General features: G+C 48.0%; 1 protein-coding gene across 8 annotated transcripts in view; it reads right to left on the bottom strand.

Moving 5' to 3' along the window:
• The window catches only part of TMEM164 (transmembrane protein 164), a 172,826-nt gene that overhangs the window by 19,873 nt on the left and 129,361 nt on the right, over positions 1 to 23,592 (bottom strand). For all 8 annotated transcript variants that reach the window (XM_047844430.1, XM_047844428.1, XM_047844429.1 and 5 more), the window contains one exon: positions 21,998 to 22,076. In XM_047844430.1, coding sequence (XP_047700386.1) covers positions 21,998 to 22,076 — 79 coding nt within the window. The remainder of the gene's footprint in view (positions 1 to 21,997; positions 22,077 to 23,592) is intronic.

The raw sequence follows: 23,592 nt of genomic DNA, 5'->3' as shown, positions 1-23,592 counted from the left end.
CATACTCATCTTGGAGACACACACACACACGCACACACACACACACACACACACGACCCAGCCCTGGTTAAATTCCAATCTCCTCCTCATTCCTTGCTTGCACCCACACAGTTGAATGTGCCTGGAGAAAAAAAACAGTGCTGACTGTTCTCACTTGAAATTCGTGATCACAGACCTCAAGTGCATCTTTCGTGTCGCCAGGCAATCGCACTATACTTCCCCAGTCCATTCACCCTCTCAGACAACAATATTTTCTCCTCTCTTCTCTACCCTTCAGTATAGCTACCTCATCCTCACTTTCAGATGATGACCTTGCCTCCTACTTCACGGAGATAAAACGAATCAGGCAAAAGCTTTCAGAGCTCTCATGATTGCATCTAACCACCTGTCTGCATCGGTGTTCAGTGTGCTTGGCCATCACCCCTGTTACCATGGATGAACTGCCCAGGACCCTCGCCAAGGCCAGCCTTCCCATTTGTATCCAGATCATGTCCCTTCTCACCTGCTCGGTAGGACTCCAGCAACTACTTGGTCTTTTTCTTTTTCTTTTAAGTTTATTTATTTATTTATTTTTTTTTAATTTTTTTTCAACGTTTATTTATTTTTGGGACAGAGAGAGACAGAGCATGAACGGGGGAGGGGCAGAGAGAGAGGGAGACACAGAATCGGAAACAGGCTCCAGGCTCCGAGCCATCAGCCCAGAGCCTGACGCGGGGCTCGAACTCACGGACAGCGAGATCGTGACCTGGCTGAAGTCGGCCGCCCAACCGACTGCGCCACCCAGGCACCCCTAAGTTTATTTATTTTGAGAGAGAGGGAGAGCTTGAGCCGGGGAGGGACAGAGAGAGAGGGAAAAGAGAATCCTGAGCAGACTCCACACTAACAGCGCAGAGCCCCCAACACAAGGCTCAATCCCATGAACCGAGATCATGACCTGAGCCGAAATCAAGAGTGGGACACTTAACCGACTGAGCCACCCGGGCGGCCCCGCTTCCGTTTTTCCTTAACATCAACCATTTCTTCTCCTCTGTTGGATTATTCCCATCAGCTCATAAACAAAATATACTATAATAGCTCCCACTCTAACACAAATAAACACCTGACGTTGCTGCCCCCTCAATCCTCTGCCCCTCTTTAGAGCAAAACTCCTTGAAAAAATTCTTTAGACTTCCATTATCCAACAGGGTAGCTATTGGACCAGTCACTACTGTGACTCCTGTGTGGCTCCTGAGCCCACGAGACGTGGCTAGTTTGAAGTGAGACGAGCTGTTAAGGTAAAATACATACTGGATTTCAAAGGATGTAAAATATCCTGGTAATAATTTTGTACTGGTTACACTGGAATGATAATATTTTGGTTACTGGGTTAAATAAGATGTATGATTAAAATTAACTGCACCTGTTTCTTTGACCTCTTCTGAGTGTGGCTACTAGAACATTAGAAACTATATATGTGCCTCACCTAATTTTATCGACAGTACTTGTCCATACTCCCTGTCCACAATTCCTCTTCCCATTCTCTCTTAATCTGCCCTAATCCGGCTTCCACTTCTACCTCCCCCACCACCCTCTCCACCGAAACAGCTCCCCACAGGGTCACAAATAACCTTTTTTAAAAAGTAGGCTTCACACCCAGTGCAGAGCCCAACGTGGGGCTTGAAGTCAAGACCCAGAATCACTACTTGAGCTGAGATCAAGAGTCAGATGCCTCACTGACTGAGCCACCCCGGCACCCCACAAAAAACTTTTTCATTCCTGCACCCAATGGTCAATTCTCAGGCTTCATTTTACACACCTGCAAACTTCTGTTCTTGAAAAATTCTCTACCTGGCTTCTGGGACACTGCTCTGTCTTCATTCCCCTCCTGCTTCACAACCTGCTCCTTATCACTGTCCTCTAGTGTTTCTTCTTCCCCGCTCCCTGACCTCTAAACAATGGAGGGTCAAGGCTGCAGAACTTGGAGATTTTCTTTTCTCTCCATACTTTCATTCCCTCGGTGATTTCAACCAATCTCATGGCTTTAATACCACCTATGTGCTGATGACTCCAGCATTTACAGCTCAGCCTGGACCTCGGCCTTGAACTCCAGGCTCATATATCACACAGCCTACTCACTATCTGCACTTGGATACCTAAATGGGCATCTCACTTCCTTAAACTTCTGATCTTGGCTCCTACGGGAGATCATTACAGTAATGGCTCTGGGTGAATCATGACCTCCTGGTATCCACACGCTTATGTCATACCCTCCCACACTGATTTGGCCATTTGGCCCACCTGGCTCAGCCACGTAACTTGCTTTGACTCATGGGATATCGTCATACAGGATGCAATCAGAGGCTTGATTAACACCTGTGCACTGGAGCCTGCCCTCTTGGAATGCCGCCTGGAGACCCCCATGCCAGGAAAGGCCCTGCAGGTAGAGAGGCCCAAGCCATCCCAACTGTTCCAGGTGAGCCCAGGCAGGACGAATAGAAAAATTATCTTAGTAGCTTGGGGCTGCCATAATAAAATACCATAGGCTGGGTGGCTTGCAATAATAGAAATTTATTTTTTTCACAGTTCTGAAAGCCATAAAGTCTAGGACCAAGGCACTGGCCGATTGGTGTCTGGTGAGAACCCACTTCCTGGTTCAGAGACAGCCATCTTTTTGCTGTATCCTCACAAGGTAAGAGGGGCTAGGGAGCTATCTGGCCTCTTATAAAAGTACCAATCCTGTTCATCGAAAAGCTCCACTCTCGTGACCTAATTGAACCCTAATTACCTCCCAAAGTCTCCATCTCCAAATACAATTGCATCAGGAGTTAGGGTTTCAACATATGAACTTGTGGGGGCGGGGAGGGCACAAACATTCAGTCCATAACAAAGAATGACCCAGTCCACCCGCACTGTTGTGAAAAATAATGGGGCCATTGGGGGTTTTTTTGGTACCTCTTAATCCCCTTCACCAATTTTGCCCATCCCCCGCCCCCCACCAAGCTCCCTCCTCTCTGGCAACCACCAGTTTGCTCTGTGTATTTATGAGTCTGTTTCTGTTTTTGTTTGTACATCTGTTTTGTTTTCTAGATTCTACATATAAACGAAAATCATAGGGCATTTGTCTTTTTTTTTGACTTATTTCAGTTAGCAAAATACCCTCTAGGTCCATCCATGTTATCACAGATGGCAAGGTCCCCCCCCTTTTTATGGCCAATATTCCAATATGGGGGGTTTGTGTGTGTATCACATCTTCTTTATCCATTCATCTACTGATGGACACTTGGGTTGCTTCCATATCTTGGCTATTGTAAACAACGCAGCGATAAACACAGGAGTGCATATATCTTTTCCAGTTAGTGTTTTCATTTTCGTCAGACAGATACCCAGTAGCGGAATTACTGGATTGTACAGTATTTCTATTTTTTAACTCTTTGAGGAACCTCCACACTGTTTTCCACAGTGGCTGCACCAGTTTAGGTTCCCACCAACAGTGCCTGAGGTTTCCCTTTTGTCCACATCCTCACCAACACTTGCTGTTTCTGGTCTTTTTGATACTAGCCTTTCTGACCAGTGTGAGGTGGTAAGTCACAGTGGTTTTGATTTGCATTTTCCTGATGATTGGTGACGTTGAGCACCTGTTGGCCATCTGTATGTCTTCTTTGGAAAAAATGTCTATTCAGGTCTTCTGCCGATTGTTTAATTGGATTATTTGGGTTTGGGGTGTTTAGTTGTGTAAGTTCTTTATATATTTTGGATACGAACCCCTTGGCAGATCTATCACTTGCAAATATCTTCTCCCATTCAGTAGGTTGCCTTTTCATTTTGTTGACGGTTTCCTTCAGTGTACGGGAGATTTATCGTTTGGTGTACTCCAATAATAAGCCACTGTTTTCAGTCACTACATTTTAGGATGTTTGCTACACAAAAATAGATAACTGGAAGAGCACTTCCACTCCCCAACGCCCCCCCAAAAAGAAATAAACAAGCCCAAATCCTTTCTCCTAGTCTTCTTGATCTAGGTTCATGGTCATCCATCTAAGTCACTAAAGTTAAAAACCTTCGAGAGTCATCCTTGACCCCTCTTGCGCTCACACCTTGTATCTGATCCATCAGAAAATCCTGTTGGCTGAACCCTCAGCATGTATCCAGAATCCAGGGACTCTTCTCTGGCTCCAGTCAGTACCCTAGCCACTATCGTTGCCTACCTGAGTTACTACAAACAACATTTACACGTCTCCTTGCTTCTACCCTTGTCCCCCGTGGTCTAATTTCAGTAGAACAACTGGGTGACCCCTTTAAAAATTCATTCAGATCATGTGAGTCCACCGCTAAAAACCCTCCAATGGCCTCCGACCTCCCTAAGAATAAAATGCCAAGTCCTTACTGTGGTCTGCGAGGCCTTATATATGATCTGCCCCCTCATCTATAATAGTACCTCTCTCACCTCATCTCCTGCAACTTACCCCTTCCTTCACATGGCTCTAGACACTGACCTACTTGCTGTTGCTGGAATATTCTAGAAACACTCCTGTGTCTCGGTCCCGTATGCTTATTTGCTCTTCTTGGCATATCCCTCCACCAGGTACTCAATAGCTCACTCCCTTGCTTACGAGCCTTCACTCAAATGTCACATTCTCAGTGAGGCCTTCCCTTTAAATGAGGCTACCTCAGGGTGCCTGCATGGCTCAGTCAGTCAGTTAAGCGTCAGACTCTTGATTTTGGTTCAGGTCATGATCTCATGGTTCATGAGTAAGAACTCCAGCCCCTTCCCCCTTCTTTCTCAAAACAAACTTAACAATAAAAATAAAAATAAATAAAAATAAAAAGAGGCTACCTCATGTAAACATGCAACCTCTCCAACCATCCAGCATCCCTATACCCTTGACTCTGCTTTACCTCTCCCCTTATGGAGCGTAACATTATCTAACACACTATATATTTCATTTATTTATTTACTGTCTCCTTCCATAACAATGTAAGCTAGTGAAAGCAAGCATATGTATCTGTTTTGCTCATGACTTTATCCCCGGCAAGTGCTTGGCACAAAGTAGGGGTTCCATAAAGATTTGCAGGAAGAGTGAAGTAAACAGCCCAGTATGTTTGAAGACTGTATACAGTTTGGAATCACTGGACTGCCATGAAGGGGAGAGGGATAAACAAGGGACAAGAGCCACCTTATGAAGAATTCTGTTGGCTACATCAGATATTTGGGACTTTACAAATCACCTTGAGATCTTGTTAAAAGGCAGGTTCCAGTGCAGCAGGTCTGGGGTGGGGACTGAGAGCCTGCATTTCTAACTGGCCCCCAGATGCTGCTGGGCCTCAGATCACACTCTGAAGCGAGGGACAGAGCTTACAGTCTGGCTGCGGACTGAAATAAATCAAGGCTAAGGGCGCCTGATTGAGTGTGCGACTCTTGATTTTGGCTCAGGTCATGATCTCATAGTTTGTGAGATCGAGCCCCACGTCAGGCTCTGCATTGACAGTACGGAGCCTGCTTGGGAATCTCTCTCCCCATCTCTCTACCCCTCCCGTGCACACGTGTGCGCTCTCTCTCAAAATGAATACACTTAAAAAAAAAAGAAGTAGAGGGGGGCTAGAGGCAGGAACACCACTGTTGAGGCTGTTGCAATAGAACAAATCAGGGATGATCTGATCCAAACTCAAGCTGGAGTGATGGGAATGAATTCAAGAAATGATCAGGAGGTCAAACTGACAGGATTTGGTCACTGACTGGATACGGAAGAGAAGGGGAATGAAGGGCCAATGATTATCTGTAGATTTCTGGCGTGGGTAATGAGTGGATAGTGGTACCACTCAATGGGATAGGGAACATCAGAGAAGGTGCAGGTTTGGGGACAGGGAAGAGGATGACTACTTCAGTTCCTAACAGCATTGCCAACCCACCTTTGGGCCCTCTCTAAATGAGACGCCTTGATTTCCAGCTTCTGCAAGCCTTCACTGCCCAGGAGATACAGCCCTGGGTGGCATGATCCCATGATGGCCATGGATATGGGATTCCTATTCTCAGCCACTGAGCACAGGCCCAAGTCCGGTTTCCCTTCCATCCAGGCATTCGACCAAATGAACTGGACCCTATAGTCTGTTTAACGTACAAGAAAACAGAGACTGCCCTAAGTTAGGTGTCCATGTGGAAGGCCCATCTTGTCAACTTCCTATCCTGAGGGGCTACGGAGCCCATTCAGGCCAGGCTTCACCTTCAAAGTGCCTAGCGGGGGCTGACTGGGCCACACAGCCTCTGGCTGAGGCAACTTAAAGACCCACCTTCATCTACGAGCCTCACAGCCAGCCCCCTGCCAACAGCATGCAGAGTGAGGACCCTGAGCTGGCAAAGAATCCAGCAGGTGGACCTGTCCTAGCAGATTAAGCACTGGAGTCTAGAGACCCAGGTCCCAGCTTCCACGCTTAGTATGTTGTTACAGGACCACACGTGTGGATCAAAACCCCTCTAAGCAGCACTGTCCCGCTTACAGGCCAATTGCGGGCCCTCTGGACCTTGCTGGAGCTTTGCAGGAATAGAAAAGCTAAAGGAGCATGGAGCTAGTCTACGGAAAAGCACTACTGAAACGTAACACACCACTGCGCCTCGCGCAAGTCACGTAGTTAGCGTCAGCTGGGTCTCTGGTGAGCTTTCAGCAAGGTGGTGGGCGGGGGTGGGGGAGCAACTCTTGGATCATTTGAGGCAGTGAGACCTAACCTTCAGCCTGAATCAGAACCCCTCAGGGGAGGGGCACCTGGGTGACTCGGTGGGTTAAGCATCCAACTTTGGCTCAGGTCATGATCTCACGGTTCATGGGTTTGAGCCCCGCATCGGGCTCTGTGCTGACAACTGGGAGCCTGGAGCCTGCTTGGGATTTTTTGTGTCTGTCTCTCTGTGTCTGTCCCTCCCTCCCTCCCTCCCTCCCTCTCCCTCAGAAACAAAAATAATAAAAACATTTTTAAAAATTAAAAAAAAAAATCCTCTCAGGAGAGTGGCGCTCAGACTTCAGCTGGCATCACAACTCCCCCAGACACACACTGGAGGGCTTGTTACAAGGGAGGTTTCTGGGCTGCACCCCAGACTTTCTGATTCAGTAGGTGTGGGATAGGACCTACAGTCAGGAACCTGAGAATTTGTACTTCCACCAAGTTCCCCAGTTAGGCTGCTGCTGCCGCTGGTCCAAGAACCACACTTTGAGAACCCGTGTAGAAAATGCAGGTTCCTGGGCCCTGCCCCAGAGACTTGAATCCAGGAGAGGGGCCACAACCGGCCAGACATGAGAAGCAGGGCTTCCTGGGAGCTGCTTACAATCACAGTCAGAAGTACCTGACTTAATCCTCTGCCCCTGTAAAGCATTCCTGAGACCCAACTCCTTAGTCTTCGGTGGGGGCACCCCATGGTTCTCAGAAACTCTCCTGTCCACCACTTGCCCAAGCCTCAGCCCTTGGCCATTGTTTCAGATTCCACAGCTCTTCCCTCACCCTACCTGAGCCCCTTGGCCTTTCCCCTGCCCCCTCGCCTGGCCAGCAAAGTGCAAGCCAGTGGAAGAGAACTTTCCCAGCATCCTAAGGCTAGTTGAACAAGAATGGGGGGGGGGGGGGATGAGCTAAAGGGGGGGTGGGGGAGAAACAGGCAAACTGAGATCAGTGTGACCCTGGAGCTGGTTTTCAAGCCCTCACTGGCCAAAGTACTCTTGCTTTAACTGTCCTAGAAACTAGCACAGTGGCCAGAGGCATCCCAACCCTCATCCTCCAGGAGATGAGCTTAAAGCTTATCTCAAGAGAGGCAGGGCTTGCCTGCTTCGAACAACATTGGGGGTTCTTACACCTCAGTTTCCTGAAATGTCCCCAAAGGCCATTTGATTTGCTTATACTTCAAAACACCCTTCTCCCCCTGTTTTGAAGCCTGGGAGTCCCCGGCTCCCCAATTCTGAAACAAGGGCTCCCTCTAGTGAAATAGAAAGGGGTTTCCAAGCAGCCTGCAGGCCGGGCTTCTTCACCCTCCTGGAGCCAGGCAGGGGTCCTCCCCCCAACCTCCCCCAACCCCCCACCTCCCCCAGACAGCGTAGGGCACCCATGAACCACTCCCCAGAATGGTGTTCTGAATGCCTAAAAGGCAAAGAGTTACAAAAGAAGCCAATGATATTAAAACAGAGTTATCAAGATAGGAAAAATAGATCTGTAATTCAGTACTTCCATGTTTCTTTACTAATACATTTAAATGAGATCCAGCAGCGGGTCTAAGCAATTTCAAGGCAGCAAAGGGCATAAACAGTATTCTGAGCTGTCTGCGGCCACTGTAATGTGAGAGGAAGTTGTCTGTGATTGCTAGTGACATTAAAGTCTCAGGTATGGCTACCATCACTGGCACTTGTTGCCTACATTTGAGGGCTGCATTTCTGGCCGAGGTTAGTGGGGGAAAAAAAAAGGTATGATGTTTTTTTCCCACCCAACTTAATGGACCCCTTAATCCCTAGTTGTGGACCCCATGTTAAGAACCTCTGCCTAGGAGGCATCTGGGTGGCTCAGCTGGTTGAGTGTTTGACTCTTGATTTCAGCTCAGGTCACGATCCCAGGGTTGTGAAATCGAGCCCTGTGTCGGGTTCCACACTGAGCATGGAGCCTGCTTAAGATTCTCTGTTTCCCTCTGCCCTTCTCCCCCCCATTCACGTGCACTCTCTGTATATATATATATAAAAAGTGGGGCACCTGGGTGGCTCAGTTGAGCATCCATCCGACTCTTGATTTTGGCTCGGGCCATGGTCTTGCAGTGCATGAGATCAAGCCGTGCATCGGGCTCTGCACCGATGGCGTGGAGCCTGCTTGGGATTCTGTCTCTCCCTCTCTCTGCCCTTCTTCTACTCACCCTCTCTCTTTCTCTAAATAAATAAATAATTCATTCATTCATTCCTAAATAAAACCACCACACTCACCCAACCAAAAAAACCCACAGGGATGAGGAAAAGGGGAAGGAGTTCCCCGAGCAAGGAACTGGATCACCAGCCCTGCAGGTCCTAAAGCTGTGTGCGGTCGCTCTCCTACACCCATCCTGCAGCTGACTTCTCTCCAGACTGGAGGAGGAAACCTCTGGAAACCTGGTCCCAGCACGCCGGCAAATCCTTTCACACCCACTAGCTTCGCACAGAATGGTCCTTGCACCTCCTCTCCCTACAGAGACCCGGCTCTCCCCCAGGACACTGCTTCTCCCTCTGGGTGCTCTGAGCAGAGACTCCTCCTCCTCCTAGGCTCACAGCAAGCTTCTGTGGGGGAGAGGGGGAGCTGAAGAACCCCCTCCCGTTACTGCTGCTGGACGTTTACTCTTCTTTCTTCCAAGCTTCACGTTCTCTTCTTCACCACGGTCCACCCCCCCCCCCCCCCCCCCCCGGTCACCGTCAGACTCAACCCAGATCAGTCTCGCTTTGCATACAGGCTTCCTCTTTATATCAGGCCTTCTCCTGCCAGCATTCTGGGTGATTCCAACATCTGCAGGAGGGGCCCTTCTAACATCCTAACCTCATGGCCTCTTGAACCTCCTCAACCCTCCAGACCTGCACCTCAACGCCACCTTACTACCCAAACGGCTTCAGTGAGCACCCCGACCACCCCGCCTCAGTTACATTTATCTGACCACAGTTTCCCCGTAATTTCAGATTCCACATCCTCAACTCCTACTTGTACAGGTACCTACAGACGTCCTGGTGACCTCTGATACCGTGATTCCCGCCCCTCCGTGGACTTCCTCCTCGCCCTTCCTTCCATACCATCTTGGGCCCCGTGACCGATCACTTGAACTAGGCCCCTCTACTCCCAGGTGGACAGAGGGAACTCCTTATCCACCTCACCACACACTACCCCGCACCCCCTCACCAGTTCATCCCCCAGGGGGCACCTGCTAACAGTGACATCCGAAGAAACTGCCCGGACCACATTTTATGATATTAGGAGGGCAGAGTCAGGGTACCTTGGCAAACAGAAACCATATGAAGAGCAGACTTCTGCAGTGTGAACTGAGTGACGGCCGCTATCACAAGCACCTCACATACACTGATACATTTAACGCTCACTAAAACCCTTTGGGGAAGTACAATCGTTCTTGTTTCACACATGAAGAAATGGAAACGCAGACAAGTTACGACACTTAGCCAAGGTCACACAGCTGGGAAAGTTGCAGGACCAGGATTTGAAAGCAGGTAGTCCTGCTTCGGAATGGGCAGCGCACACTTTTCACTGTTTATTGAGTGTGTGTCACAACCATCCCATCGGCAGGCAGCCAGGCCTGTTCGATTTCCTCTCAGGCTTCCCAGTTCCTTTGCCTGGATGGGGAATAAGTTCAGGCTCACGCTACAGATCTGGCCACTTTAGATTCTCAGGGGACGGAGCGTGCCAAGACCAAAGCTACAGGCTCCAGCCCAGCCAGCCGAAGCAGCCCTGCCTGTGTTGGAGCGGCTGGGTGCTTGATCAGCTAATAATAAAAGAAGACCTGGGGCGCCTGGGTGGCTCCATCACTTAAGTGTCCGCCTTCGGCTCAGGTCATGATCTCGCAGTTCATTTGAGTTCGAGCCTCACATCAGGATCTGTGTGGACAGCTCAGAGCCCAGAGCCTGCTTGAGATTCTGTGTCTCCCTCTCTCTCTGCACCCCCCTTCCACTGGCGTTCTCTTTTTCTCTCTCAAAAAGAAACATTAAAATAAATAAATAAAGTAAGAACTCTATTTCCCGTTCTGTTATTGTTCCTTGGGTGGCCTGCCCTCAGTCGGAAACCCAAAAGGAGGCAAGTGTGTGGCAAGATTACCAAGACTCTGTCCCAAACCCCATGCATCCCTCGCTTTCTGGATCTTCAACACCATCGATCCCACTTACAAAGCCCCACCTTTGGACAGATGCCTCAAACCAGATGTCCTGCCCCTCCATTCAGGCTGCTGAGCCCTCCTGGAGAAATTGGGTCACTTTACAGTCCAGCGCTGGGAAAATGCAAGGAAATGTGTTTCAGGAGGGCCCCTTCAAGCGCTAGTCATCAACCTTCTAGAGCCACGTTGTCCAATATGGTACCCACTAAAGACCTGCAGCTACTTCGATTTCAGTGCAAATTCATTCAACTTAAATCAAACATGAAATTCCTTGCTCCTAGTTCCTTGGTTACACTAACCATGTTTCTTCTGCTCAGGAGCCACACAGAGTTGGCGGCTACACAACTGAGCACAGCAGCTATAGATCATCCCCATGATTACCGAGAATTCTAGTGGACAGCACAGAAAAGTCTAGAATTCTTTCTCCCATACCACTTATTTCTCCTGTCAGTGCCCATCCCCATCCACCACAGAGCCCGTTCGTTCTCAGCAGGTGCCATCACCTGTGATTCACCCACTCCCCTTCCTCCCTAGCACCCTCACTGCTCCCTCTCACTACTGGCCTTCATCTTCACACCTGACCATGCCTAGCCTTGGGCAGAGAGGAAAGGGGAGGAGAGGGGGAAGGAAAGGCAGGAAAAGGAAGATATGGGGAGAGAGAAATCCCTCCCTTAGCTTTGCAACACCCTTAACCCCTCCTTCTTTAACACCTTTAACGCCTGCCTTCCTTCCCATTCCCACTTCTCCAATGGCCTTACTTTACCAGAACTCTCTGAAATGCGGCGCTCCTGATCACTACTTCTCGGATGAACAGGTCTACTGCCCTAGCTTCCAGGAGAGCTGGCCATTCCTATTACTGCTCTGACAGGTCCTGCAATCTCCTTAAACTCCTCTCCCCCTCGTCTACTATTCACAGGTCAATGTTCCCCCACCCAAGGCCTTTTTTCCAAGTTCTATTTCTTCCGCTCCCATGATTGTATGTACCACCTTTACACCAAGGACACTGAAGTCTGCCTCTAGCCAAGACTCCCATGAACTGTGCCAGAATATTCCATCCAACTGCCTCCTGGACATCTCAGCCTGATAGCCTAGAAGTATCTGAAACTCAAGTAAAGAACAACAATCTTCCTTCCTAAAACATGTTCCTTCCTTCTGTGTCCCCTTCTCCATTACTGGTACCCTATCTTCCTTCAGCCACCCAGGCCAAGATCCCGGGGCCTCATAGACTTTGCCCTCTCCCTCACTCCCACAGCATCTTAATTATAATAAATACGGTGAAGCCTTGGTTTGCGAGCATAATTCGTCCTGGAAACATGCTTGTAATCCAAAGCACTCATATATCAAAACGAATTTCAAGAACCACTGGCTTAATTGTGATCATGTGATATTCGGCGTCACATACTACTCGTATCATAAGACATCGCTCGTTTATCAAGTTAAAATTGATTAGAAATGTTTGCTTGTCTTGTGGAACACTCGCAGAACAAGCTACAAACAACCCACGGTTTTACGGTACTATCAATTGAATTATTTAGTATTAGTAATTTAAATTAAATTAAAAGTGATCTTCATTGTAGAGCCTCATTTCCTGGAAAGACGAAAAGATGAGGCTACTGCCACCTAGTGGTAAAACACAGATAAACAATCAGATGAGGCCTTTAGGACATTTGAGGTATGCAGATTCAAAACAATGTTCAGGAAAGTGTGCTTTAGGCTGCCTAGGGAAGTCACACACAGCTCCAGCGTGGAGGCAGCATCGCTGAGCTAATGTTAAAGGGGGACATGGAGTTTGCTAGGCTCTAGGTAGAGAAGCCGTTGTGTGCGTGGACATGGCAGTGAAGGCACGTGGGGCAAATCTGTCAGCAGGTTTGTTCACTTAGAAGGGAAAGTAATGGGAGTTGAAACTTGAGTGATGGGAAATGAGGTCAGAGAGACAGATAAGGGGCACCTGGGAGGCAGGTTAAGCGTCCAACTCTTGGTTTTGGCTTAGGTCATGTTCTCAGAGCTTAGTGGGTTCCAGCCCCGTGCTCTGTGCTGGCAGTGGGGAGTCCGCTTGAAATTTTCTCTCTGACACTCCCTTACTGACACTGTCTCTCTCTCAAAATAAATGAAGAAACTTTAAAAGAAAAAAAGGGGGTGCCTGGGTGTCTCGGTTAAGCGTCTTTAAAAGAAAAAAAATGGGGCACCTGGGTGTCTCAGTTAAGCGTCTGACTTCAGCTCAGGTCATGATGTCACGGCTTATGGGTTCGAGCCCCACATTGGTCTCTGTGCTGACAGCTCAGAGCCTGGAGCCTGCTTCGGATTCTCTGTCTCCTTCTCTCTATGCCCCTCCCCCGCTCACACTCTCTTTCCCTCAAAAATAAACATTTAAAAAATAAATTAATTTTTAAAAAGTGAGACAGATAAGGGTCAAATGTAAATATCTTGAATGCCACGTGAAGAACAGGATTTTTTAATTTTTTTTAACGTTTATTTCTGAGAGAGAGAGAGAGACAGAGACAGAGACAGAGAGAGGCAGACAGAGCATGAGTGGTGAAGGGGCAGAGAGAGAGACACAGAAACCAAAGCCGGCTCCAGGTTCTGAGCTGTCAGCACAGAGCCCAATGCAGGGCTCGAACTCAGGAACCGTGAGATCATGACCTGAGCCGAAGTCGGAAGCTGAACCGGCTGAGCCACCCAGGTGCCCCAAGGAGAGGATTTTTAAGCAGGGGAGCAAAACCTGATCACAATTGTTCTTTCCTTAGAGAAGTCATTCTGGAGACTGGGTGAGACACAGGGGGCCAATCAGGGCAGGGAGAGGAGAGAGAAAACAGAGTAGTCCCGGCAACAGAGGCCGAGAGCCTGTGCTAGGGCTGGGGTGATGGAAAGAGAGAGGAAGAGCTGAATTTGCAAGCATTTTGAGAATCTGAATCGTCAGAAAGCCTGAACTGATTGCCATAAGGGATGAGGTGGAGGAAGGGATCCAGAAAGTTTCTGGCTAGGATATTGGCTTTGGCCCTGGGGGGTGGATGGTGGAGCCGCTAATATAGGAAATGGAGGAAGAAGAAGAGTAGGTGGGAAGAAGGGGTATGGAATTGAGAATCCTGATTGTAGACATGTTTCCTTTGAAGTAGCTGTGGTGTTTCTCGAGCCTTCAGTTACATCTATGGATGGAGAACCCTGGGACCTCTGGGACAGGCAGAGCAAAGGAGCCCAAAGACAGCCAGCCAGAGGAGGAGAACCAGGAGACAGGAGTGTCACACAGCCTAAAGGAGAAACAGGAGTCTAAAAGGAGGGACGCCGGCGATGTTAAACCTGCTGACAAACGTACGTTCAGTAGGTGCAAGGCTCTGTCACTTTCGAATCAGGCAAGGAAGAATCCTCAAGAGCCCACAGTCCAGTTGGAAGACAGATGTGTAATTAATAAGAGGCCGTGTTATAGGGGTGAATAATAAAAGTCTGCAACACAACACACGCCAGGCACTGTTCTATGTATTCCTATATATGAACTCAGTAAACCCTCACGCCACACCTGTGAGGTAGGTACTATTCCTACCCTCCTTTTACAAATAAGAAAACAGATGCAGAGAGGTTTAAGGCACTCACCTAAGTGCCAGAATCAGGATTCGAACTCACAGTCTGTCAGAACTCAGCGACAACATGGGGGAGCAGCACTGGGTGGTGGTGAAGCTTGTCTGCCTGGTTTCTAATGCCAGTTGAAAGTCTAGTGCAGGGGCTCCTGACCTTTGTGGTGCTGTGGACCCCATGGCTGATTTGGGGCCTCCTCTCTCAGAATAAAAGGTTTTTTTTTTTGTTTTTTTTTGTTTTTTGAGAGAGAGAGAGAGAGAGAGAGAGAGAGAATGAGAATGAAAATGAGCAGGGGAGGGGCAGAAAGAATCTTTTTTTTTAACGTTTATTCATTTTTTTTTCAGAGACAGAGTGTGAGTGGGGGAGGGGCAGAGAGAGAGGGAGACACCGAATCCGAAGCAGGCTCTAGGCTCTGAGCTGTCAGCACAGAGCCCAACACGGCTCTTGAACTCACAAACCACGAGATCGTGAGCTGAGCTGAAGTCCGATGCTTAACCGACTGAGCCACCCAGATGCCCCAAAATCTTAAGCAAGCTCCACACACCTAGCATGAAGCCTGATACAGGGCTCGATTCCATGACCCTGGGATCACTACTTGAGCCGAAATCAAGTCAGACGCTTAACCGACTGAGCCATCCAGGTGCCCCTCAGAATAAATCTTTTTAAGTATACAAAATAAAAAAGGATAACAAAAGCAAACAGTAACACTGAAATAATTGTCGAAGTACTTTTAAAAATTAAGGTTTTTACATTTGCAGGTAATGAGGAGGTGCCAATGATTTTTTGAAATCCCTACAGCAGCTGTAATAGGAGGAGAAACTGATTTACATTAACGACAACATCCGTGAGTGCTGCTAAAGCTGTGGTTTGTTGCCTACGTTTCAGCACTGAAAGTAATGCTAGATGTCAATTGGAGTTAATGCAGCTGAAGACGTGATTTTTTTTTTCTCATCCAAGATCATGTGCTAGTGGACTTATAGGGATTAAATGAGAGATCAAGGTCATGCAAGTAAAACACTTACCCAGTGCCTAGTTGGTGGACAATGCACATAAATGCCAGCTTCTAAGATGCATAATAAGATATGTAAAATGTGCAGTGTGCGGGTATCTATATAGGTCCTCATTCATTCAGCCCTGAAATACTAAGAAGTAAAGAACACTTCCTGTCCTTAGGCAGACAGGCATGTCTCACACGTGCACTGCAGAAGGACAGCCACAGAACAGTTCCAGTGGGCTGCCTGGAGAAGCTAGCGGCTGAGGTTGAGTTTGGAAATATGAATGCTTTCCAGGCCACCAAGCTGGAGAAGGGCGTTCCTGGCAGAAGTCATGGCATCTTCAGGACGCAGAGGCAGGAAAGTTAAACGGTAAACTTGGTGGGGGGGGGAGGTCCCTAAGGATCTTGGTAATACCCAAGTTCAGAACACAAGGAAGGGAGGAACATACAGAGAAGAGGCCTGCAAAATGCACTGGGCTCTGGGGACAAGGGGGAGCCACTGAAAGTTTCTAAATAGGGAGGTGCTGTGATCCTATTTGGGCTTTGAAAATACCTTTGGAAGCTACAGGGACAGGTTGTTGGTAGGGGGAGCTGGGGAGACCACACAGAGCCAGCTGTCGTGGCTAAGGTGCGACATGAGGAAGGGCCAGCCCAAGGCAGGGAGAGAATGGACTTCAGGAACAATTAGGTGGGTAAAAAAAGCAGAGAACAGTGATCACTCTTCACATCGGTCAGCATGGTACTACCCGCAAGCACACCTGATTGTGCCGGACTATTTGCTCAATGGTCTTGGGACAAATGAGAAGCCATCTGGAAATCAAATTGGATCCTTATCTCACACTGTATCCCAGGATAAATTCCAAGTGGATGAAAGATTTAAAGGTTAAAAAAAATGGAACTATTAACACAGGCAAAGAAAATATGGGATTATATATATATATATATATATATATATATATCTTTAAGTTATTTTATTTATTTTGAGAGAGAGCATAAGTGGAGAAGGGGCAGAGAGAGAGGGGAGAGAGAGAATCTCAAGCAGGCTCCATGTGCGGCGCAAAGCCCGACATGGGGCTCGATCTCAGGAACACGAGATCATGATCTGAGTCAAAATCAAGAGTTGGACGTTCAGCCCACTGAACCACTCAGGCATCCTGGATTTGTCTTTTTTTTAATGTTTATTTATTTTTGAGAGGGAGAGAGAGACAGAGAGCGAGAGCGAGCATGAGTGGGGGAGGGGCAGAGAGGGAGAGAGAGACAATCCCAAGCAGACTCCAAACCAACAGCACAAAGTGTGATGTGAGGCTTGAACCCATGAATCCCAAGATCATGACCCGAGCTGAAGTCAGACACTTAACCGAGTGAGCCACCCAGGTGCCCCCAGGATATATTTTTTATAACCTCGGGGTGTGGAAGGACTTCCTAACCATAACTCAAAATTCAGAAGCTATATGATAAAAATAAATTAAATTGCATAGAGATGTAAACATCCTACCTAAATAAATCAGAAGATAAAAAAAAAAAACAAATGACAAAACTGGAAAAAAGATCTACAGCGCAGATCACAAAGGGTTAACTCCTAATATTTATATAGAAATACACAGAAAAATATTTACATTATAGAGAAAGATATTTATATTATCTAGAAAAACTTATACGGAAAAATATATAGAAATGTGTAAACATATATTTATATTACGTAGAAATATAAACAAATATGTAAAATATATGTTACATATAAAGAGCTCCTAAGATTCAATTTTGTTAAAAAGGCCAATAACATAAGGGAAAAATGAACACATGAGAGGAACACATAGGTCAGGGAAGAGGAAATTGAATGCCAATTTAAACATGTAAGGGGTGCCTGGGTCAGTTAAGCATCTGACTTTGGCTCAGGTCATGTTCTCACAGCTTATGGGTTCGAGCCCGTGTCGGGCTCTGTGCTGGTGGCTCAGAGCCTGAAGCCTGCTTCGGATTCTGTGTCTCCCTCTCTCTCTGCCCCTCCCCTGCTCATGCTCTGTCTCTCTCTCAAAAAATAAATAATAAACGTTAAAAAAAATTTTAAGTGTATTAAAATAAGTAACCAGCGCACTGAATCCAGGATTTCATAGAGCAGAAAGATATTTTAGGAAAAAGAAAAATTAGTATATTTAAGGACATATATCATAGACATAATAATACAGATGACACTGTGGATTAGGCAAGAATTGTCACACCCAAAGAACTGAGGTTTAGGAAATCTTGTTGGACTAATCTTTGAAGATGCTGGGACGCCGGGGTGGCTCAGTCGTTTAAATGTCCGACTCGATTTCAGCTCAGGTCATGATCTCATGGTTTGTGAGATCGAGTCGTGCATCCGGCTCGCTGCTGATTCTCTCTCCCTCTCTCTCTGCCCCTCCCCCAGCCTCTCTCAAAAATAAACAAACATTAAAAAAAATTATAAGGGGAAGACTTCGGCATCCTTCTTGGCCAAAAAGCCAGTAGTGAAGAAAGGGTTGAAATCCAGGAGACAAGTGACTGACTACTTGATGGAATGAAGTTCCGGACGAGGGGAAGGGATGCGAGATTACCACAAAACCACTTCCTCCAAGATGACAGGGAATGATGTCAGGACAGGGGTGGGTGAAGCAGCTTTTAGAGCAGAGGGAAATAACAGAGGGAATTTGCACCTGGAAATCTCTGTTTTCCCAGTCATTTGTTGGGGGTACATCTATCAAGAGTGGGAAGGACAGGAAGCTTGAGGGGAGGAGGCTGAAAAGAGTAGAGATTTGGGTCACAGAAAGGGATGCAGGGGCTAATGATCTCAGACAGAGGAGTTTCGGGGGGAGGGGGGGCAAAGTCAGTCAGCTGAAGAGAAGAAGACACAGAAGTCACTGAGGTGGAGACACCCAAACTTTGAGAAGCTGGGTGGGGCGAGTGGTCTTCCCTGGAAGCCTCTCCCAATGCTGGCCAGAGTTGTAATGGAAATACTGAGCACCAGGGCCAAAGGCATCTAGGAACATGGGGGAAGCAGATGAAGGGTTAGGTGGTGGTAGTGGTGAAAAGAAAAGGTGGAGAGAATGGTAAAGGAGAAAGCACTTCCACCTGAGAGATGAAATATTAGTCTGGGGGGAGACAGTGGGGGGCTCGACAGCACAGGGGGCAGAAAAGGAAGAGTAGCCTCCATTGGGGGGAGCTCCAGGCAAGACACGGGAGGACTTGGTGTTCTGTGAAGAGCTGGTTGGGCTGGGGGTTATAAAAAATATACAGCTGACCCTTGACCAGCACAGGTTTGAACTTTTGCAAGTTCACTCCCGTGCAGATTTTTACTGATAAATACAGAGCAGTACAGTAAATGTATTTTGTCTCCCTTAGGATTTTCCTAATAACATTTTCTTTTCTCCAGGTGATTTTATTGTAGGAATACAGTACATAATACATATAACATGCAAAATCTGTGTTCTTCCACTGTTTACATTATCAATAAGGCTTCTGGTCAACGAAAGGTTATTAGTAGTTATGTTTTGAGGGAGTAAAGTTATACATGGCTATTAGACTGTGGGGGGGGGGGGGGTCGCATCCCTAACCTGCGCACTGTTCAAGAGTCAAGTGTAGTTCCAGAGCGCCAAAGGCAAAGAGCTGGGAGGAAAGGAAACAGAAATAAAAAGGAAGGCTGGAGGAAGAAAAGAACAGTGTGGACAAGGGTGCCTGGGTAGCTCAGTTGCTTAAGTGTCTGACTTCGACTCAGGTTGTTCATGGGTTCGAGCCCCACGTCGGGCCCTGTGCTGACAGCTCGGAGCCTGGTGCCTGCTTCAGATTTTGCATCTCCCTCTCTCTCTGCCCTTCCCCCACTGGCACCCTGTCTGTCTGTCTGTCTCTCTCTCTCTCAAAAATAAACATTAAAAACATTTTTAATAAAAAAAAGAACAGTGTGGACACAGGATGTCACGGTCACTACGGCCATGCTGAAGGACTGTAGTAATGAAGGAGGGAGGGGATCCCACTAGGTACTACTGAACTCCGCCCCCACCCAGGCCACAGAAAGCAGCACAATTTTGCCTTTCAGGAAAACAGGGATCCTGGCCATGGGAGGTATCTACAGGAGAGCTGTCTTGCCTTGGGTATAAACTCCAAAGTCAGTTACTTTTGGAAAATCACAAGACTTCTAGGAAAGAGAACCCCTAAACCCTCAGCTTTTTTGATTTACAGAGAATCATCTTCCCACTGCTCACTCCAGATCAATTTGTCCTCTGCAAGGCCCAGGTCTGAGACTCGGGACCAAAGACTGAAACCAGCCTTAGGAAAACCAGACTTTTCTCTAAGTGCATATAATTTCCCCCAAATGAACAGCAGATGACAGCAAAGAGCCAGAAAGGAAGCCAAGGCTTCTGAAGAGCCCAGAAGTGGTGACAAATAAATCCTGTTCTGTTCCTATGGCGCCCTCTGTCGCACTTATCCCTGCTGGTTTACACTCCCAAGGCTCTCTTCCCGCACAGACTCCCTATATCAGGGAATCTCTGATTCCCTAGTACAAATGCTGGGTTCGTAGTAAGTGTTCAACAAATACATGTTGGGGGTGGCTGGAGGGGAGACTCCCAACCTGCTGTGTGGTTAGGGGATAGGTGCCTGCCTTTTAGGACAATGAGGTATGCGGAGAAAAGGACTGGTTTGAGAGGGAATCGAGGCCAGGCTTTGAATCCTGGCTCTGCTACTGATGGCTGTGAGCAAGGTACCTAACATTTCTGAGCCTTGGCTTTCTCCTTTGTAGAAGGGGCATTTTCACCAGGGTTAGTTGGATGAGAAAACACACAAAGCGTGCCTAGCAAAGTATCTCACACACAGGAAACACTCAATAAAAAGCTGATATTTACTGTGGCTATTATTACCGTTACTGTTTTTACAGCCTCTACTCTGGGCCAGGCACCAGAGGAAAGAGGAAAGAATCACTAACAGTGAGAAATAAATTGGAATTAAGCCTTGGCATCCCTGCTTCCTCGGCTCAGTTACCCCAAACAGTGTGGCGACAGATTCAACAGAAGGCTGCAGTGGAACCTAGCACTTCTAGAAGCTGCAGCTTCCCAGACTGTGAGGGGTTTTTTGTGGGGAGGGGGTACTGGGGATGGCTACTTGGTATTTTCCATCTCAGAATAGTCTGGCTCAGCTACCTAACAGATTTTTACGGGCACCTCGGAGCCAAGTAGGTTTAACTAATGGCCATGCACAGTGGGCCAAAACCTGCATCTCATCCCTCAGAAAGGAGAGGGGGGTTGCTTCTGGAATGCAGAGATAGCTGCCTGCCTGGTTCTATTCAGAATGAGTGTATCCCCCAGACTTGAATATTATTAGCAAGCTGCTTCCTGTGCCACAGGAGACATACCTGAAAAATGGCACACGTCTCCTGGATATGGAGACTTGCCCTACAGCTTAGAGGGGGAAACAGTACATTTAGAGCAAATTCAAAGAAGGTGTTCTCTGAGTCTGTGAGACCCCCCAAGGGGCTGCACAGGGTAAAAACAGCCTCAAAGAACATTGAGACCAGTCCTAAGAAAAAATGCTATCTGACAGAAACCAGGGCACAGGGGGGCAGATCTCTTGACTGACAGGAGACTCCACCGAGAGCAACGGTACCCGTCCTCCAATGTGTCCCCAGGTTGCCAAAAGTTCTTCAGATTTGCCAGGATTCCGGAGTTAGAGGAAGCACAACTTCAAAACCATCTTCCAGTGGCTTTAAGGGCTCACATGGCCTCGTGTCATTTTCAACGTGATAGAAATGAAAGCCTTGGTGGCCTGAGGTGCGATAGTGGCGTTGGTCCCCCAGAGAAGTCCCAGCAACCAAGACAGAGAGGCTAGTCCCCTCTCATCTACCACATAATAGAAGGGGGGGGGGATAACTTAAGGGTCACTGTGAGGTCACAAAGAGATCAGCTTTCCTTTCAAGGCCATCTCTACCAAGTTGGAGGTCTCTCCCTCATGACAAGATCAAGGTTGTCAATGGTTTGTTTTACACGGTGGTCACTATTCTTTTACCTGCTTCTTCCCTCAGCCCTAGAACCTCACAGTCCCTGAACTTCTTGCCCCTCTCATTATCTTCTTTGGTTCTGAGAGGATGGATACAATAAGCAAGAGCACAAGGTCCTGCTCTCGACAGGGCTGAGTGCTTCCTTCTCTCCTCCTACCCTATACTGCACACTGACGCAACGGGGGAGGCACAGCACATGTGAGTGACAGAATCGGGGCTGCGGGGGTTTCCATGCAAACCCAATGTCACCACAGACAACGAGCCCGAGGCCTAGGCCCCAGGACACACAGCAGCAGCGTGCTTACCCACAAGGCACAAACGGGGGTTCTGAAAAGCCCCCAGATTCTTTGCAGGCCTTATCCACGCCCATCTGCTCACCCCCTGGTGTGTGGCATAAAGGATACTGCAGAAACCCAGCCTGGCAGTAGCTCAAGATCCTGGTGGGCATCCAATACATGAGGATTCCCCAGAACAGAAGGGAGCAGCTAGGTGGGGGAGTGGCTAAGTGTGGGAGCGGCTAGGCGTGGGGGCGGCTAGGCGTGGGAGCGGCTAGGTGTGGGGTGGATAGGCGTGGGAGTGGCACTGGCGGTGTGCTGGGGTGGGGGGGGCTTACCTCCTTTCCAAAGCAGGTAGATGGGCACCACGTAGAGCATAACATGCTGAATGTAGTAAATCTCCAATTCAAAGGGGAGCTGTAAGGACAGGAGGGAGAAAGGCGTCACAGAGCAGGAAGCACTTATGTCAACAGCTTCTAAAGTGGACCGCCCTTGCTCTTTAGGACCTACATCTTAGCCAAGCCATGCATTGCAAGTGCTCACGTCCCTTCACAATCACAGTGAAAAAAAAGAATAAAATGAATATACACTTATGACCTCGGCCCGGCATCTTCCAAAGCACGTTTGGCAGCGATGGTACTTGAAAAAACATTTCACTAAAAGAAAGCAGCCAGTTGATGTAAGAAATTTTGCATATACTAGATCCCCAGGAGATTCACCACGGCTATTCGTGGTATACTGAGGATCTGGGTGGTCTCTGCCACTACAGAATTTGCTAACAATTGTTTATCCAGTGTTTCCCAAACTTAGCCAGTGCCTTTTCTTCCCCAAAGAACACTCAGTATTCTGCAGAATAGCTTGAGAAAACACAATGTAATGTCACTTCTTGCTCCAGATGAGGAGGTGGTAAATGATTTTTAATTTTTTTAGTGTTTGTTTATTTTTGAGAGAGAGACACAGAGCGCGAGCCAGGGAGGGGCAGAGAGAGAGGGAGACACAGAATCCTAGGCAGGCTCCAGGCTCTGAGCTGTCAGCACCAGAGCCCGACACGGGGCTCAAACTCAGGGACCGCGAGATCATGACCTGAGCCATAGTCAGATGCTTAACCGACTGAGCCCCTCAGGCACCCCAGTTTTGTGTTGCTTTATTATTGAGAGACAGAGACAGAGCGTGAGCAGGGGAGGGTCAGAGAGAGTGGGAGACACTGAATCTGAAGCAGGCTCCAGGCTCTGAGCTGTCAGCACAGAGCCCAATGCAGGGCTCAAACTCACGAACCATGAGATCACAACCTGAACCGAAGTCGGATGCTTAACCCACTGAGCCACCCGGGCGCCCCAAGGTGGTGAATGATTTAAAAGCTTATTTCTCATCTGACATGGAAAATGTGCGGCATAGGATTTATTAGTCCCATTTTCCAGATTTCCAAAAAAATAAAAAACAAAAAGGCAATTGCTAGGCCTGGTCTGGTCTAGATCCAAGAATAAAGAGTTTCCCCACTGGATATTTGGGGTCAGTCCAGAGTTAGCCCTACTTTTGGGTGAAGACCAAGCAGCTGGGCCAGTTCCGACATGGTGTGCCAAAAGGAGCGGCCCCACCCTCCCTCCACCCAACACGCCTGCTCACTCACTGCTGTTTCCCATCCCTCACAAAATGGAAGCCCTGGATTACCCAAGCAGAGCGCGGTTTCCACCTGGCATGGGGACCGCGCCACTGACTTTGGCAGAGGGCTAGGAATGCAAATAGCTGGGTGGCTAACACAATTCTGGGGGAAAAAAAACTTCAGCAGCTGGCAAGAGGCCTGGCCTCTGGGGCTTACACAGCCTGCAATACACACACACACACACACACACACACACACACACACACAGACGCACACCCCTAGATGGAAGCCGAGAGAGACAAGAAAACCCAGGGGAAGGGTCCACTGCCTCCT

The sequence above is a fragment of the Prionailurus viverrinus genome, chromosome X (assembly GCF_022837055.1).
Source record: "Prionailurus viverrinus isolate Anna chromosome X, UM_Priviv_1.0, whole genome shotgun sequence".
Taxonomy (NCBI): domain Eukaryota; kingdom Metazoa; phylum Chordata; class Mammalia; order Carnivora; family Felidae; genus Prionailurus; species Prionailurus viverrinus.
Note: the sequence above shows the minus strand (reverse complement) of the source record. Positions and strands in the feature narration are given on the sequence as shown.